Genomic DNA, 18,342 nt, shown 5'->3' with positions numbered 1-18,342 from the left:
AGTTTGTGATGTAAAATACTCATGTGCAGAGTAGTTAGTGTCAAAGTTTGTGATGTAAAATACTCATGTGCAGAGTAGTTAGTGTTATAAAGTTTGCCTGTTCACTCATTTCAATTCTTTCCTCTTCCTTCTCTTTTCTGCTCTTCTTTGATTGTTTCATTATGTCTTAAAGGAGTTTTGGTTGAGGTGGGCGGGTCTTAACGGTGTTTTGATGGAGGTGGGTGTGTCCTCGTCATAGTCCTGCAGTGGATTGAGGGGTCCGCATCTTTGATCCAGTCTCGTGGGTTACTTTTTAAGTACGACTGGAGAAACAGTCTAAGCTTGAACTCCTGTGTTTATGCACTCAAGAGAGATGTCTGTTTTTACTGAGCAAGGTTATGAAACAGCCCCCAGGGCTTTAAATATTTTGTCTAATCTTCAATTTACAGTGTCCACATTGTTGAGCCACATGAATGTAGTTCCATCAACTCCTAATGACTCATGATTTTCAATTTGCACATCAATATTATTTATTAGGCAAAAATCAGGTTCGATTTAAGAAACTAAAGATGCAAGGCTGTTTCAGAGGGAATGTTTTAATGGTAGGATATTTCCATGGGACAATGACAATTAAAAAGGCCACCCCTATACCATTTCTTTAAACATGAATCGAGCTGCTGTCTTGTTGTCCCCTCCTTTGGTTCCAGTAACACTTTCCATTTGAGAAAATACATTTTTAAAACATATTTGGCATTACAGAAGCAAACCAAGTTATGTTTTTCTCCACAAAGAAATTTAATAAACGGTCTACGCTGACACATGGATTCCAAGCCCTTCAAACTCATGTTTTTTAAACTATAATAACCCATCCTTAACAGTCTATACAGCAAAAGGGCATAGGTAATGATGAAAAAGAACATTACAATCTTGAAACAGTTACAGAGTGTAATCTTTGCCAACAAACATGTCTTAGCTAGACAAATAAAAGTTTACAACGGACAAAAAAAAAACGTATATGAGAGGGCATCTGGCAATTTTTGAACTGGTTGTACATTAATAATCACTTTCATTTATTGGGAAGGACAAATTAATCAGTAAATTTTGAGAAGGCAAGTGCCCATTGCAGTAACCATTCATTGTTTTACAAGGCTATGTTGCTTGTCTTTGGCTCAAGGCCTAGTGATCCCACAGAAGGCACTTTTGTTGGCATTGGTGATGCAATTAACATGGCAGTTATACCTCAGGCCTGACAGATGTTAAAGAAGCTTCAGTGCTCAATATTGAGTTTTGTATTTAGACACAAAAGTGATTTTTTTCCCCACCAGTTGTGTACTGCCTCTAAGTGCACACGTGTTTGGTGGAAGGACAGGTAAAAACCAGAAGGTCCCGTCATCTGCTAGACAGATGACTTTTCTTTAGCAAAACAAAGTGCGTTTGTCTTTTTTATGCTTGACCAGCTACAATTTTAGGAAGAGCTGAAATATAGTGCAGACCCCCAAATTATGATACAATTGTATGAATCATTTATGTTAATTTACCATGTCCCATGTATTGTGTAACAGATTTAGTATTAACCTTGGAGTGATTGGCAGCACGTTTTGGTCAGGATTCACTGATGAAGCGCCACATTCACAAATAAATTTGTTCTGATTTTGAAATATATTATTTGATCAATAGTAAATGATACAAATATTCATACACAATGTTTCTCATATATACAAGTGGTGTATACATATATACACCACTTGAAGATGATGTTATGGGCATTGTGACTACACCTTTCTTAACCATTAGTTAAGCACTCGTTAGTGCTGTCTAAATTACGTACACTCAGAGCCTGTCCATGGCAAACATGGAAATTGGAAACCTTGAATATGCAGTTTGCACCAAAATTTAAATACTGTGGGCTTCTGGCATTGCTATACATTGCAGTCACTCACAAGTCATAATCCAGTCCGGTCTATGTGAAATCATGTTACCGTTTACAGCTGTTCACAAGAAACCACTTGAATAACTTTTGGATGTGAATATTAACAAGACCCTTTAATTGTTGTGTGCTGCATTTGTTTAGTACGTACAATAAACTTAAGCCATACAAGATGACTGTAACTGTTGACATCACATGTACGCAGGCTTTGACAGTGACAAGCCAGATAAGACATATTGGAGCTGCCCCTGCCATCATGTCACTCTTCCACCTAGGCTTAGAAGACAATCACAGTGTAGCAGCCTTTGCTACCTCATATACTCTGCTAGGAAGGAGGGAAACACTTCACTGGTACTGTCATTTACAAACAAAAAAATGAAGCTTTGGACAAAAGGGAATAAAAGTGTTAACATGATATGTTCTCACCCCACGCACCCCTGAAATAAAAAAAAGACAAACTATTTGACTCTTTTAGGCACATAAGTCTTGGATCCCACGTGTAATTTGGTCAGGAATGGTTTTCACATTGCCAAACATTTCAAAACCAGAAATCTGTTCAAGGGCTCCAATTAAATCCAAGTCTACGCTACTTTGAACTGTCTGACCGGGTATAGTGATGTACCGATGCTCATATCTAGATTTATTCACCTAACCTTGGCCTTTAGTGCTTTTTGTTCCAGATTGAAATCCTTTAAAGCCTGTGTCAAGAGTACACCCAAGGCTGGAATATTGCTCATTAGCTATTTACAGAAATGCAAAATAAAACTAAATGATCTACAGACAAAATATCACATTGTTGTTTAGTGGTCCTCCTCATTATTAATGTAAACATGAAAAAGCCTACTTTAATGTTATTGGTTGTGTCCCCCATAACCCTGCCATACACATTTGCAAACTGTTTCATAACTTATTGAGTTCTACATAAGGAACCGGTCAATCCTTCCTTACTCTTAGTGTAGACCCACTGTGCAGTTTTAGCATTTCAAGTGCTCCCCTTTAAATGTAACATCCCACTTTCTTCCATTTTGTGATCCTTTTTGTTCAGCGAGATCCATCCTCTGTTTATCCTTTAATGTGCCTCTGCCTTCTCTGGTTGTCACGATTCCCCCGCAACCACACAGCCATCCCGTCCGAGAGTACGAGGTTTAACCACGGGGAAAGGAATTTAAAAGACAGAATTCTTAAACTTTGTAATCCTTCAGTGTTTGCAATCAACATTGAGGTGTCAGGCCCAGTTAAATTTCTTATTTTTTTGTTTGAACACACAACAGAATAAACATTGTTTGGAAGCAAGGTCTCCTGGTGGCAAGTCAAATGTTCAGAGGTCACATTTCTTTTTTGTTGTTTTGTTTTCTTGCCGTTCTCCACAGCTTAGTCCTGCTTTGTCTGGAGCTGTTGCTTCCAGGCCTCATTCAAGTAAACTAGTCGCTTATAGTTGAGAATAAAGAGAATGAAGTTCAGGGCGTATGTGGTAATGCAGATGACGCAGAAGTCCTTTAGGACAAAGTAGAGGATGTAGCCCAAGTAGAGGGAACCCATCACCGACAGGATGGAGGTCGTCATGAGAAACAGGGCGGCCATTGCGCTCACAGTTAGTCCTATGGCAAAGAAACACAGTTAGTCCTATGGCAAAGAAACACAGTAGAGCTCAGGCAAAGAAGTGAAAGCCTTTAAAACACATAAGCAGATTGATGAGTCTGCGTTTCTATGAGCCTCGGACAGTTCTCCTTTGTAGGATCCCTTCCTTCACCATGACTGAAATACCATTAGACTGGTCATACTTTGTCACATGAGCTGTAGTCATCCATGTCAGAAAGCAAAGATATGACCTGTCAATTACTGAATATCTCCAGCACATTGAACAAGGCAGCAAGACCCATATTTGTGTTGAAGTTGGTGGTGTCTGCCATAAACATTGCAACATTTGACAGTTTTGACCCCAAGTGATATTTCCTTTAATATGGAGATCTTGACCCGCTGTAGCAGTTTGGCTTAACTGTGCCTCTATTGTGTTGGTCAATGTGCACGAACTGCTGTGGCTAAAAGGACCACTTGTTCTGTGCCAGCACCAGGTGGCCAGGCGAGCTGGCAACATGGCTGCACAGCATGACCAGCGCGATGCCATTGGAGACACGCTGGATAAACTGTGACATATACACAGACTGTATAGAACATTTGGCTTCATAAATAACCAAAACTATGTGTTGAATTGAAAGGACTTCAGCAAGGCTTATTTCATGAAGCAAATCCAAATTTTGCAATCCCCCTTAATTCCAGTATTACTACCTTTCGTGTGAAACATACTCCTCCAACAGATTTTTTTTAATTTTTTTTAGGACTATTCATATAGCACCTAGCTTTGAGTCAGCAATAATTATCTTCAATAATTGGACACTGAAATTAATGTGAATCTATTAAATGCACTAAAGTTAGTATCAATTACATGAACCATCAGAGAGAGAAAAAAATGTAACAGCTTACCTAGTAAGAGCTGAAAAGCGTAAAAGGCCACCCCGTAAACACTGTTTGGTTGGTTCAGTGCACTATCATTTCCAAAAATTGAACCCAACAGTCCAAAACCACGACCCCACCTGAAACATGAAAACACAATTTAATACAGACGGCAGGGACAACTGGACACAAGAGGAAACAAATAACTGCACAAATAAACAAAATGTACACATCATAAAGTAAGATGGTACACAAGATTCACAAGATTCTACAAAGGTTTTCAACGCCATTATTGAACTACGTTTATTTTACCAGAACATTCCTCTTGCTACAGGTGTAACACAGGAAGCTGAATAGGTGGGGTTACCTACATATGACGTGCCCAGAACAGAGCAGAAATAGTAACTTAACAATGGCCCTTTATAGTGATCAAGTCTCCAGAAAGTTTCCCCTGTTATTGACAAACTTAACAAACTAACTCATCGCTCTGGCTATCCTGTTATCTATCTGTGCTGTTTATCTCCTTATTGGACCGTGAGTATTTAGTTTATCTTCTGCACATACTGTATCATGAAGACAAATAATCCCTAAACTCTAGTGTTCTCACAAAACTACCGGAGCACTTTAAAGCCCTGCACTCTGCCTTTGGGTGAACAACCTCAAAGTGCAACCTTACACTTAAGCTCAGGCTAATGACAAGAGCATGACAGCGCCTACTCAATATGTATTGGATATTTTAAACCAAAGGACACAATCAATGATGAACTACTACAAAACTACTCACCAAATGATTGCACATGCAAACATTGCTTCCTTATAAATCACAAAACTCGACAAGTTTTGATTGTGTTATATAATGTCTTTACAGGTCAAAACTTAAGACCGTGAAATGTCCAAAAGTTGTATTGTAAATCGTATTTTACACAGTATAATTGAAGCAAATCCAATGTGCATCAAACATTAGCACAGATAGCAAAGTTAGCTTTGATAAGCTACATAGCTAATGATGTGCTCATAACATTCACACACAGAACAAGCACACGAACACCCGAATCAGAATCAGTTCAAAGCAGAATGGCCTTGATCATGTGTGCTTGGCATTGGTGCTAGCAGGCTACAGATAAATGTGATGTGAAGTGACAGTTTAGAGCTGCAGCCCTTCCCTGTTTGCCACAAAGCAGCAGCAGCAGCCGTCTGTGTGAGCGCCAGCACAGTCGGCGCTCTTTGCTCAATTCAAAATTACCTTGAGCTGAACACTTTGGAGCAGCTGACCGAGCTGCTCAGGTCGCACATCGCCGTGTAACTGGGATCCTGGGCCTTTTCCCTCTCCACGTGGAACGCATATAGAGACAGCAGAATCCCTATTAAGCATATGAGGAGCCTAGCTATTCTTTCCCACCGAGGGGTGGACACTCTCAGGACGGGCGCCGCCATCACTCTGTGGCCTAGCTGTGGAGACACACACACACGCGCACACAGACCGACATAGACGCACAGCCTCTGCACGGCGAGAAGCAACGTAGAGCTGCGTCATGACGTAGCACGGCATAGGGGCGGGGCCACAAAATACATACAACATAAATAAGATATACGTGTATACTGCGTTATTGCATAAGCCAATCTATGAATACAGCGGGCTGAACCTCTATATCTGGTTAGTTGGATAAGTGTAAGAGGTTGGTGCAATATAATTTCTAGTCAGTTGATTTATGAACTGAAAGACTTAAATTAACATCAGAAAATCTACACGTCATTCAAAATGTGGATTCTAATTCAAATAAAAACGAATATGTTTAAAGAGTTACATCTATCTCGAAAACGATATCAGAATTTCGTTTTTAAGATTTGTGTCTGCCCATGTGGCGCCGTCACGTGGTCACATATACGACAACACTCAGTGACGTCATCTGTTTACTTGCTGTTGGACTTGCTGGTCGAAAACTCCTGTCGCTGCAGTTCATCTTCTCCTCTCCAAATAATGGCAACAGATATCGAAATATTTGCTTCTTTTGAGGAAGCCCACTATGACCAGTACGACTACTACAACCTGCGTGAATACCCGTGTCACGCTGGGGGCAAAGGACGCACCAAGCGGGAGATCGAGCTCAACACCAACCGCCACATCCCCGCTGGTCATGAGAGGAAGATCGCAGAGAAATACCACAACAGTGAAATGAAGCGAAGACCAACCAAGAGCCCTTCCTCCTAAGGACACATACAGGCAAGATCTGTTCCTTTGTACAAACGATACATTTAGTTGTGTTGGAGTTATTGGATCAGCACGTACTGTGATGAAAACCTGCACATCCCCCACAGGCTGCACAGCTGTGCTGCACATTGTGAACAAAACATGTCACCTTCACCTTCAAAACGATTACTTTTGTGCAATTGCGTTTATGTACTGAATAGCACGGTGATATTTGTGAAATATATGTAAACAACATTGTCACATAAGCGTATAGAGTACACCGTGTTCTGTTTGGCTCAAATATTCTTTTACCACACCTCCAAAAACATCTGTCCTGGTACAGACCTTGGATCGTTCATGTAGCTCTGATTAAATCTGTTTTTCCGTGAGTAAAACATTATTTTGTTTTGTCTCTTCCACAGATGCTGACAGATTAGATTTCAGACGTTGACCAAGCCAAATGTTTTCCTTCCCCTGACCCAGTGACTGGAGAGCGCTGACACCGAGAATACTCAGGAGTCACACCCAGGACACGCTCCAGGGCTGTATCTGACAAGACCCCCCCTCTCTGTTACAGATGAGCAGGAATAGTTTTTATTTATCTCTGTAGAAGTCAGTGTGTGAGTGTGTGTTTAAATATATAGTAAACGTAAGATTGTTTTTCAATGAATAAAGTAAAACGTTTGTTATCGTGTAATTATTGTGTTTTAATAAAGACATTTTGTGTTAAAGTTGTTATTTACACTTGTCATACTTATATACTCATCATTATAACAATTCATATCATATATCGGCTTACCATCTGGGCATTGAGCCCTAATCCTGATTATGTACAATATATTTAAAAGTATTCTTAAGTACAATGCTGTATTTGAATTATTTATTATTCCAAAACAGCGATGCTGTAATTTCTGCTCAAGCCAGTTTAGTTGTTGATTACCATTTTAAGTGTTATCTGTGTGTTATAGACAGTAATATATAATCACATTTTGGAAGTCTTTCTTCCTCTGAACAAAGTATTTTTTCCCCCTCATGAGTTTTCGGGCTTTTATATAGAAGGTGCATCGGCGTACCCGGAAGTGATACTTTCCGGAAGGTCACAACAAAAACAATTGAGAGAAACACGTGAATACAAGCGTCAGGAAAATGCAAGTTTGCCGTGTATGCACTGAGCAAACGCCTAATTACAGATGTCCAACCTGCAAGATAAGATAGTAAGAAGCCTATATTTTCATGAATATGTTTACGATTTCTGCCAATGCTAATTTTAATCATAGGAGTACGTTGCATTGATTTGGTTGCTTGATGGGTCTGGCCGAAATATCCATGGCCCTATTAAAATATCTTTCACTAATGTCTTAATTTAAGTAAACGGTGTTTTCCAAAATGATTGTTGCAACAGTATTTCATGAATATTTGTTCAATTATGTTTGTAAACTTATTTCTCATTGTTTTTTTTAGTAATGCTTGTGCAGGGTCCATACATTGGAAGCGTTTGTCATTTTCTTATAAAATACCCTAAAGCAGCTTTAACTTAGATTCTCACCAAAACTTAAAATCAATTGTAACGTCTGGACATAAGTCGGGAGATGAGCATGAGGTCAGTCACTATTGGCCCATAAGTATACTCCCTGCCCTTATGGGGGCTATGTAAAGATTATAGCTGAGCAGCTCAGAATCAGAATGGGTTTATTGCCATTGTCAATGAACAAAATTCTCAAACATGGGAACTTGTCTTGGTGATTTGGTGCAACATAAAACAATTCCTTGAACAAATTAAATAGACTCGGGTGGAGTAGTTGGAACTGTCTTCTTTGACTTATGAAAGGTATTTAACACTGATCTTCTCAGGAAAATAGGACATTTGATTGCCACAATCTACAATAAACTGGTTTGCATCCTACCTGAGGGGGAGACAACAATGTCTGAGAGTAAACACCTTTTCCTCTCTCCAAAGCCGCAAGATGGGGGTACCACAGGGGTCAATCCTCATGCCCCAAGTTTTTAGTTTATACATAAACTACTTCCCCTCAGAATGTAATTATAATTACTGTATGCTGATAACACTGCCGCGTTCACCCATGGAAGAAATGCAAATTAGGTGGTTCTTATCTTGCATTAAATGTAGATAACTGTTACTATGTATTTACAAACATGACATGTTTTTAAGAAAAATGACTTAATTAGGTGTCACATTAGATTCAACTAAAAGCTTAGCAACTCTCTTAATTCTTTCAAATTGATGCGAGTGTCGTTGACCACAGAGGCTTCGTACATGTATTTAAACTCAATCATGTCACATTTGCTGTACTGTATTCGTGGTTGCTGGCGAGCAAAACAGCTTTGAAACCTGTCAAGATTCATGATAAGAAGCCCAGACAGTATCACCACTACCCAATTCTTGCACAACATAATTTCTTAAAATTTGAGACGCTAATGCTTATTTGTTAACATTTCAAAATTGTTCATGGGGGCGTTGCGCCTCCTCTGATCGATATTGTCTCAAGAACAGCTTGTAACACGTTCATCTTCCATGGCAGAATGCAGTTTTCCCAAATGCTTGACGGCACTTACCAAATCATTCTTGTACATTTTTGGTATATCAATTTATTGTATATTTTCACAATCTACTACTAACCTGCTCAGGGACTACAGGTGTAAATTAGCAATCATGCTATAACCTGGCACCAGCTTCTTTCTTGTGACTTGGTTGATGTGTTAACTGTCCCTGTACAAATAAAGGCACACCACACAATACCAACGCTCCCAGAGCCACTACAGCATTATCTTTATAATAAACATATGTTCTTTTTGTATTTTCTTGTAGTTGCTCACTTGTTTGTTACAAGAAACATAAAGGTAACATGGTTATTCTCTACTTCCTTTGTAAATGTGTTTGAATATTTGTTTAATGTGCAAAACAATGCCTGTTCTTCCTTGCAGAAACTTGCCTTCCTGCTAATTCACCGCCTGCACTCACAATTTATGAAAACAAGCCCACTATCAGCACAGGTACAGTCTGCAGTGTGTTTTGGCTCAAAGTAAATGAAACCTTTGTTAAATTTGTCAATTTATTTTACAGATCAATGGAATGTTGATGATCTTTTACATGAAGATGACATCATTGACAAAGTACCTTTGGATAGGCTACAATTGTTGGGTATGTCCTTACAAACCTACTATCCAATAAATCCCTGCAAGTTGGTGGAATTCCATGTGACAAGTGTTTAACATGCCTAACCATTGTTGTGCCTGAACGCGTTCATTGAACGAAAGTTCATGAACGTGTTCATAATTTTGGTGAACTGAACTTAACTGTATTACTGCCGACAAACGATAATGTGAACGCGTTCATTCTGGTGTCCGAACGCACGTTCATTCTTTGTAATTTTGTTCAATAAGGTGTCAGATTTCTAGAGACTTCCAAGCGAAAAACACATCGTTATGTTGCCCAACCAGAGCTTATGCCTGGCAAGTGTGAGAGCTCCCAAGTTGTAGAGGCAGATAGCGGTATTGTAGACGGATAGAGATTTCAAGTGTCGCACCGCACTGCGCATCAAAACAAAAAGCTGCACGGACGCGACAGCAACAGAGCCGCAAGGAGTCGTCCTACGACCAGTTATGTGAGTTTTATGATAAGGTTGGTGAGGATGGGAACAATCGAACTGTGCAAACTATGCCCAGCAAGTTTTCCCTCATGTTTTTGAGAATATACTGTGGGGCTGAAAGCTGTGGGCTGAATGGACAACAAGCTGTCCCTTCAATGTGAATGTAAATCCTGGTTGGGTAAGGATTCAAAATTGGATATGAAGATGAAATCTGACACATAGTTTCAGCATTAAATTAATAAAATAATTGCTGCCTGTGGTTGTATATGGGCTGTGGAAATAATTTAGAAAACTTATAGCATAACATTGAAAAAAATAACTAGTTAATTTTTTGGAGCTGTGAACTTCGTTCAAAATTTTGAATTATGAACTGAACTAGTTCATGTAGAAAGTGAACTTTCCCAACACTGTGCCTAACGTTGTGTTACCGTTTTCTCCATAGGTCAGTCCAAAAAGTTGCAGGATCTTCTATTTAATCCTCACCTGAGACAGTTGCTGCGCTCCATTGACAATGTCGAGAGCAAAGACCATGCAATGAAAGCCGCCATGCAGGAGCCTCTATTTGTGGAATTCTCTGATTGCTGCTTAAAAATTGTAGACCAAGATGTCAACTTAAATGATGAGTAAATATGGTAACTAGGAAACGTTTATTTTGCCAAGTCTTCTTTTTGTACTTTGTCCACTGCCATAAAGCAATATATACTGGAAATTATGTAAATAATATGCAATGCATATTTAACAATTAAACACATGTTTATTTCAATATTTTTCATAATTTAAAGAAATTATGGAGGATTTTTTGGAGTCATTTCCTCGTGGCGTGGACAGCCGAGTAGTTCATTCACATGTCGATAATAGGACGCACCTACTGCGGCCTCGTTGGCTCGTCCCCAGGATAGCAGCATGTTTGCCTGGCTGCGCATGCGTGGTTGATATGCTGGTGTGTGTCTAAGCCAGGGGTGGGCAAACTACGGCCCGCAGGGCCTTTCAATCGGCCTGCCAAGCTTGTCCAAGTAATATTTAAAAAAAAAAAATCCTTTTTTGCCCTCAGGCATCGGTCTGCACGTGTATCCTTAATACATATGACGTGAAATCAATTGCCTATATTTGACAGAAAAGTTATATTTTATTTGATATTTAATTTTGTGGGATTTTTTTTTTTTCACACCAATGATGGCAGGCCGGCCCTCCGCTACTTCCCTAGATTCGAATATGGCCCTCGGAGGAAAATAATTGCCCACCCCTGGTCTAAGCGCATGGATCTATTATAATATAGTTCCCTCAGTGTACAGGACAAATTTAAGACCGAGAAAGACAGTTCGAGCTGGCTCAGAAGAGACGGAAATCTACGGAGACGAGAGATGCGATGTGATCTGTCGCTCTAATAAACAAACACACCCGTAGCAACGAGGCTGTTGTGTGCTTCCGCACGGGGTGAGTGCGCATGCGCACTTCCACTTGAGTTCTCAAATCGGCAAAAAATCCTCCATAATACCTTTGATTCTTTGGTACCACACACGGATTTCAATTTGAGTTCAAAAGCTCTACATAAACACTGACAAATGCCACTTATGCCCAATGACTTTGGGCAATTTAATAGTGTTTCCTGAGGATCAATCTGACAACCACGATAAGACATAACAAGAATGAATGAATGTCAGCTATAAAATACAAATAGTTAGTTTATGCTTCAAAACATAGATCGTCATTCCATTTTTCTGCTGTGAATATTACATGTGTGCAAATTGCAGTAAATGCTATACATGTGCAATTACTATTTTGTTCATCCACCTCTCAAAACATTAAATACAACTGACATGGAAAGACCTTGGCACTTTAAAGTCGAAACTGCTTTTTGTTTGAATACAAAAATCCACATAATTGTGTCTCTGATTCATCCTCAAAGTTGTTTGTTAACTTTTAGGATGCATGGTTTTAATTAATTTTGTTTCATGCCCTCATAATAAACAGGCATAAAAGCAACTTTGCCACCCACAAATTGGTTTTAGCGCAGTGCTAGTCTTGTGTAACGAACACTTACAAAGTCTCCTCGAGTAGGATCTCATTGAATCCTGTCATGCCACTTTTCAGGTCTGGGTGTCTGTCAGCATAAAGAAGTGGCGATCGCTGACAGTGAAGCTTTATAGATCCCTACACAATATATCAAATGTCAAACTTTATTTTGTGAAAAAATAAAAATTAGTCATGTGCATCTTATTTATCACCTTTGGTTGAGCTCTGATGGAGGCCAGTTCCTCAGTGCACTGGTTGGTATCTACCTTGTACTCCCCTCTTCTGGACTTTAGGTTGAGTGAGGACATGAGAAACACCATTTTCTGAAAGCCAGTGGCGGTCAGAGACATGGTGATGGACGGTGCAGAAGCTAGAGCCAGGCCCATGGGCCAGCCACGCACTGGGACCGGCTCAGAGATACTGGAGAGGTGAACTGAACCCCTCTCCCTTATGATAGGGTTCAGCTCTGGCAATTCTTCAGTCACAACATCCTCTGCATCATCCAACTCTGAGTCAGCCAGATATTTCAGAAGGTCCTGTTAAAATAAGAATAACAGTGGAGGTATAATAAAAACATTGTCATAAAATAGATGACATTCTCAAATGCCCACCCTCCACTTCCTCCATGTTTTCTGGATAACAGCAGCAGCTCTGTTCCATTGATTTACTTGCTTCCTCACGAGCCAGGATCGCACAACTACGCAGACACATCAAATATTGATATTTTAACAATGCAGAGGCACTGTAAAATATGTTACTGATGGTTCAAATGAGACACATGACTGTGTGACCTGACAGGAGCAGATTAAGGGCAAAGACATTTGCAGTTGCAGCCTCTTGGTGAGCCAATGGGATCAGAACATTAAGGTTTACCTGCTTGGATCAGAGTGGCAGACTGTCGCCTGGCAAGGCGTTTGCGGTACCGATACCGTAGCCAACAGCACTGAATCCTGAAGGCACATTGAGACAGGATCCTCTTCCGCCGATCCTCCAGCAAATCAAGCTGTAGGACACATGCAGGAAGGTCAATGTGTTTACAGGGAACATTCCTTAAACCCAATGACATGACTGACCATCGATTGGGTGAGGAATACTTTGGTCTTTCCACAGTGCACCAGAGAGTTTTCCTGCTCCAAAACCACTGTAAGGAGCCTCTCTACAACTTCCTTTACACTGATGCCGTCACTTGCCATATCTGAAACAAATTGAGAAAAGATCAATGAATAGTATTAAGTTCAAAAATAAACAAAATACTACTAAATAAGAGTTTGGCTGCAACATGCAATGATTAACAGCGTGCTATTACTGTTGATATCAAAAGTGCAAGTGAAGGATTATATATAAAAAATATATATACAAAATGATATATTGGATTGACAATACTAATAATCACATGACCATGCAAAGCAAACTTGAACAGCCTTGCATTTACCTTTCACATTTAGTTAGAGATTTTTATACACCAAGAGAGGTCCTGAATTAAATAGGAAATACAGGATTAACTGGTACAAGAGGAGAAAAGAGTGAACAGGCCAGTAGATAGAAAAAGAGAACGATTATATTTTGTAACACATAATTACATTTGACTTACAAAGAGTTTGAGCTGGTTTTAACTTTGTAAATGTTAAAATCAGTCCGTACCGCTGAATAACATTTTCAAAGGGAATTCTGTAGGAAAAAAAGTCACATTGTGATCAGTAAACAATTTATTTAACATGGTTAGCAATCAGACAAGCATTATTTACCTTACTGGAAAGCCAGCAGCACTAATATGAATAGTCTCTACAATGCCGCATGCCTCCAGCTGCATAATCACCTGTCAAATAGAAGATTGGTCCGGCTGTCATACATGTAAAGTTGGGCTAAATCAAAATAACATACTTCTTCCTTCTTGAATGTCAAAGGCTTGCCGTCCTGATTTGGTTTAATGCAGCGAGTGTAGTGAGGAGTAGTGCTATGCAAGATTCTCATTAGGCTTTCAAGGGAGTTCTGCAAGTAGATACCAACATTAAGAATTGTCCATTTTGCAATAAACAAGGGGCTCAAAGAGGCAGAGGCTATTACCTTAAACTTGGAGACTACAGTTACTTTACTCAGTCCTTTGGTTGTTTGTTCTTCTTCAACTTCAGCAAAAATCTGGTGGAGTAAAGTGTTTTTGGATTTCTGAAGCATGTTGATAAGCTCTGGAGGCACCGGGTCCTGCAGCAACAGTCATCAAGATTAGTCAAGCTATTATTATTTAAACATCGTATATGCCAATAAGTTAAATATGTACCTTGTTCTTCTCCACCATGCCTTGTATCTGGTAGTTCACTTTACCGGCATAGTGCGCCACAGTGAAGTGTGGCTCCTGGCTGAACCTATCCCAGCTAATGCTTCCATTATCCGAGAGCTCGTTCTTCAAGCGAACTCGCAACATTTGGGCATCCGAAGCACGATTGAGACGGCTCTCCTAATGTGCAATCACGTCAAGCATTTTACTTCATAGTGCAGTAATGGGACGCGTTAAATTAGGCTGACCCTCACCTCATTAAGCAGAGAAAATACACTCATTGGGGTTCCTTCAATGAGATCGAGACAGCCCTGGTTGTCCTGGTATTTAACAAAAGACCACTCCAGTCCCTCAGATACATATTCTTCCTGTGAACAAGAATAAAAGTAAATTCACAAAATGCACACAAAGAAATCATATCTTTGCTGGATTCTATTTTGTCAATGCGTCGTTACCTGTTGAGCTTTAAGGTAATGGCTGACAAAGTGCTGTTGTAATTTCTCATTGGCATAGTTGATGCAAAGCTGTTCAAGATTATTCATTTGGAAACATTCAAAGCCATACACGTCAAGGACCCCTGGAGACAATACAGGAATATGTGTTATAGAACTTGGTAACTACTGTAATAAAGCATATACACATTTAAAGAATCAGTACTTGTACCTATGAAATTGGACCATGCAGAAATGTCGGTACACATGCTGTTATTGATGAATGTAACTAGCCAATCAAATAACCTGTGGAAGACAAATACAAAAGCGTAAACGTGTCTTGTCCTTTCACGTTGGAGTGTTGAACATTTCGTCCTTACTCTGCGTAGATGACTTTAGCCAGGCAGTCTCTCCTGACATAGCACTCAGTCAGGGAACACGGCTTTAGCACACTCTGCTTCCCAGCCTTCAGTGTTCTTACCCTCACGCAGGCCTCGAGCTCCTCAGCAGCAACACCCAAAAGCTCAGCAGCATTTTGTAAACAGTCTGGCAAAAAAAAGATCTGATTTTTTTTATTTCTACTCTTTGTTGAAATGAATTCAAGCTGCACAACTTCATGACACCTTTAGACTGTTCCTCAAGGGCACATGGTTGTGAGTCGTCTGACGAAGAGGACAATCCCACATTTCCCAGATGCAAAATTCCTGCTAATATCTAAAAAATAAATAATAATACATGTGTACACCGTCTGTTATAAAAAAAAATAAGCAAATAAATCGTTGTATAGGTCAGGTATATGAACATTTATTATGTTAAAAATTACCCTAAATAGTTCCCTTTGTCGTTCAGTGTTAATGCCAAGATGCCCCATGGCCTCAAGTGTCTCCTCAAAACAATCCTCTTTGAAAGTGGACAGAAAACAGTTCAATTAGATGTCAGAAGCATGCTCATTTCCTTTTACAAGTAAGAAATACAAACCTTCTAAACTCTTATTTGTATTTGGAAGCCAGACAAAAAATTGACCATTGTGCATTTTCCACTCTTTCCTTTGCTCATTGGTTGCTCCTTTCATCATCTGTTTAAAATAACACACAGTAGAATCCATAAAACTGGTGGAATAGACATGATTTTAAATAAGTTGGTTCACACACCTGGTAAAAAATATGAAAGTTTTGTTCACCAGTGGGTTGGAAAGCCACTCTGGTCTTCTCCAGCAGATATGTTTGTACAGACGCCCCGACTAACAGGTGACACCTTTATACAACAACATCATAGTAAACAGATTAGGGCCTATTATGAATGAGGTTTTGTAGTAAATGCCACAGAACGGGATGAGTGACCCTCTAAGTACCTGTCAAGCTGAAGCTGGATGTACTTTCCAAAGCGACTGCTGTTGTTATTTCGTAGCGTACAAGCATTTCCTGAAGGAAAAACAGTCAGGTCATTTTCACATGTAATTGTATATTCATAATTTCCATTCTAACCAAAGGCTTCCATGATTGGGTTGGAGTCCAACACTCTTCTCTCAATCCTTTCAACTGTGTTCTGACTCTTTGCAACAGATGAAGATGCAGCCACGGTGGCATAATATTTCATGAGACAGCGAGAGGTCCAAGTCTTCACAGAGCAAAACAAATCACAATACATCCTGACTTAATATAAGGATGAATACAATTTACTTTCTGGTCTAGATAAGCAAATGTGAAGCCAACTATATTAGGCTTTTGTTACAGACTGGTTATATTCCAACCTAAATTCTTGTAACAGAGGATCACACTACTGTAAGTGCAAGTTTACCTTTCCAGCTCCACTCTCGCCACTGACCACCAGCGACTGGTTCACAGGCTCCAGCTGACCCTTCACATTCCTGTAGGCTTCTTCGGCCACAATAAAAATGTGTGGTTTGGACTCCTAATATGTCGAATAAACTCATGTTACTCTGTGTAAATACGCCAGGGGATCTCTTAACATATGGCCCTTACCTGAGGCTGAGGAGTGCAGTGATACTCTTTCATCACGTCCAAAGAGTAGAGGTATGGAATGGGTTGAAATGGGTTCAAAGCCACCAAGGTGCAGCCTGCATGAGTGTAAAACACTTTTGCACTGTACCTGGCCTGCAGGCATTTCAGCACTGGCATAGAAAACATGAAGAAAATCTGATTTTTCAGCTAATGAAATGGTTGAGTAAAATGTACTGTTTTAAGACAATGTATGTAAAAAACACAATGAACACTGTTGTACAGTAATGGTAATCTGTTACTGTAACGTGTTTATGTGATGTGCAGCAGTGTTATTGCAATCATGCCCAAGCCCTTAATGTGGGTAAATAACACCATGTAAATATCAAAGTTCAAGGTGACATAAAACAAAGCACACTGGCGATGTAAAAATGCAAACAATGGCAAGTGTTGTATCAAACATTTCAGAGACAAGACTTTCACCTGTTGAAGGTGTCACAGGGTTTACTTTAGTGAGGTCATCATAGGTATGAAGCTGGTCCTCATCTGTGAGAAAGAACCGAACATCTTCATCCAGAGAGTCATTTAGAGACTGAGGAGAGAAAACACTTGTAAGATTGTACCTGCAAAGAGAAATGCTATTTTTATAATATACAATTATTTGAGTATGTTCTGCATAAAAGCAAAATATTTATTTATTGACTCGTTCTACAAAAAATACACATTTTTGACTAAATTAGTTATTTCATGGTGTTGTAGGAACGTATAACCTCATCAAATAACTGCACCGCAAATACAAGGTTTAAGAACAATCTGCTGCCAACACTGTCATTAAGATTTCATTAGTGCACACCTTTAATCCATCACTAGCCTGTATATTTTAGCAAATATATTTAAAACCTCTTTAAAGCAACTGGAGACAGACTAATGGCTTTAATAACAAAAAAAAGTTGTTAAATTACATGTATGTTAAAAGTTGTTACAGTTGAGGGTTTGGGTGGAACAGCAAATCGGTCAAAAGAGACATTTGACAAACAATATGTGAAAACGAGTAGAAGACAGGCATTAGGGCAGTCCCCGTTCTCTTACCGTTTCCATTCCATGTCGTTTCCCACGGTCGTCCACAGAGTTCATTTAGTTTAATATTTGGACAGAATATTAAATGTATTTCAGATTGTTTGGCGGTAGCATGGAGTCAGGACCTTCATTTCCCCTTCTCTGTCTCACATTCCTCAAGGACAACTTCGCGTCAGCCGTGGATTTTCCAGCTCCACAATCCTGGTATTCCCGCCCTCTTTCTGATACTTCACGGACTTTGCCCTGTGTCTCACATTAAAGACAGAAAGAAATCAGTGAGTTGGTACCATGGATCTACAAGGTTGGTGCATTTGATTTATCTATTTGGAGCGTGAAATTCATAATTTCACCATTTGCATGTGACAAACCACCCTATTCATTAAAAAAAAAGTCTAATAAAATATTTTGAAGTCTGAATTAAGCAATGAAATCGAGGTT

The 18,342-nt window shown here is 39.6% G+C and overlaps 4 protein-coding genes across 5 annotated transcripts; 2 read left to right on the top strand and 2 right to left on the bottom strand.

The window, feature by feature from the left end:
- Positions 1–559: 559 nt before the first annotated feature.
- vkorc1l1 (vitamin K epoxide reductase complex, subunit 1-like 1) lies at positions 560–5,900 on the bottom strand. Its single transcript, XM_072446631.1, has 3 exons — positions 5,601–5,900; positions 4,388–4,497; positions 560–3,504 (listed from the first exon to the last, which is right to left on the bottom strand). Exons 1-3 carry the CDS (start codon positions 5,789–5,791, stop codon positions 3,278–3,280), a joined length of 528 nt encoding a protein of 175 aa, XP_072302732.1. The 5' UTR covers positions 5,792–5,900; the 3' UTR covers positions 560–3,277.
- Positions 5,901–6,231: 331 nt separating this feature from the next.
- LOC140360362 (nuclear protein 2-like) lies at positions 6,232–7,283 on the top strand. Its single transcript, XM_072445576.1, has 2 exons — positions 6,232–6,578; positions 6,968–7,283. Exon 1 carries the CDS (start codon positions 6,336–6,338, stop codon positions 6,564–6,566), a length of 231 nt encoding a protein of 76 aa, XP_072301677.1. The 5' UTR covers positions 6,232–6,335; the 3' UTR covers positions 6,567–6,578; positions 6,968–7,283.
- A 382-nt stretch (positions 7,284–7,665) lies between these two features.
- On the top strand, positions 7,666–10,916 carry znhit3 (zinc finger, HIT-type containing 3). The gene is made up of 5 exons (XM_072446630.1): positions 7,666–7,759; positions 9,373–9,404; positions 9,489–9,557; positions 9,628–9,705; positions 10,596–10,916. Exons 1-5 carry the CDS (start codon positions 7,692–7,694, stop codon positions 10,778–10,780), a joined length of 432 nt encoding a protein of 143 aa, XP_072302731.1. The 5' UTR covers positions 7,666–7,691; the 3' UTR covers positions 10,781–10,916.
- Positions 10,917–12,132: 1,216 nt separating this feature from the next.
- On the bottom strand, positions 12,133–18,034 carry myo19 (myosin XIX). Of its 2 annotated transcripts, XM_072446627.1 has the most exons (24): positions 17,917–18,034; positions 17,311–17,419; positions 16,852–17,000; positions 16,667–16,780; positions 16,354–16,486; positions 16,221–16,290; positions 16,021–16,123; positions 15,848–15,944; positions 15,693–15,769; positions 15,493–15,583; positions 15,250–15,415; positions 15,102–15,175; positions 14,894–15,015; positions 14,693–14,806; positions 14,442–14,618; positions 14,231–14,365; positions 14,048–14,155; positions 13,912–13,982; positions 13,758–13,834; positions 13,240–13,361; positions 13,040–13,169; positions 12,778–12,863; positions 12,379–12,702; positions 12,133–12,304 (listed from the first exon to the last, which is right to left on the bottom strand). In XM_072446627.1, the coding sequence occupies exons 1-24, from the start codon at positions 17,959–17,961 to the stop codon at positions 12,191–12,193; spliced, it is 2,808 nt and encodes a 935-aa protein (XP_072302728.1). In that variant the 5' UTR covers positions 17,962–18,034; the 3' UTR covers positions 12,133–12,190. The 2 variants fall into 2 exon arrangements, with proteins under 2 accessions (XP_072302728.1, XP_072302729.1); XM_072446628.1 differs by lacking the exons at positions 12,133–12,304; positions 12,379–12,702; positions 12,778–12,863; positions 13,040–13,169; positions 13,240–13,361 and adding an exon at positions 13,631–13,668.
- Between the last annotated feature and the right edge of the window lie 308 nt (positions 18,035–18,342).

This window comes from Eucyclogobius newberryi, unplaced genomic scaffold, assembly GCF_026437365.1.
Source record: "Eucyclogobius newberryi isolate DKJ021-1_F unplaced genomic scaffold, fEucNew1.0.hap1 SCAF_15, whole genome shotgun sequence".
In the NCBI taxonomy this organism is placed as follows: domain Eukaryota; kingdom Metazoa; phylum Chordata; class Actinopteri; order Gobiiformes; family Gobiidae; genus Eucyclogobius; species Eucyclogobius newberryi.
The sequence above is the reverse complement of the archived record's forward strand: the minus strand, read 5'-3'. Positions and strand labels throughout refer to the sequence as shown.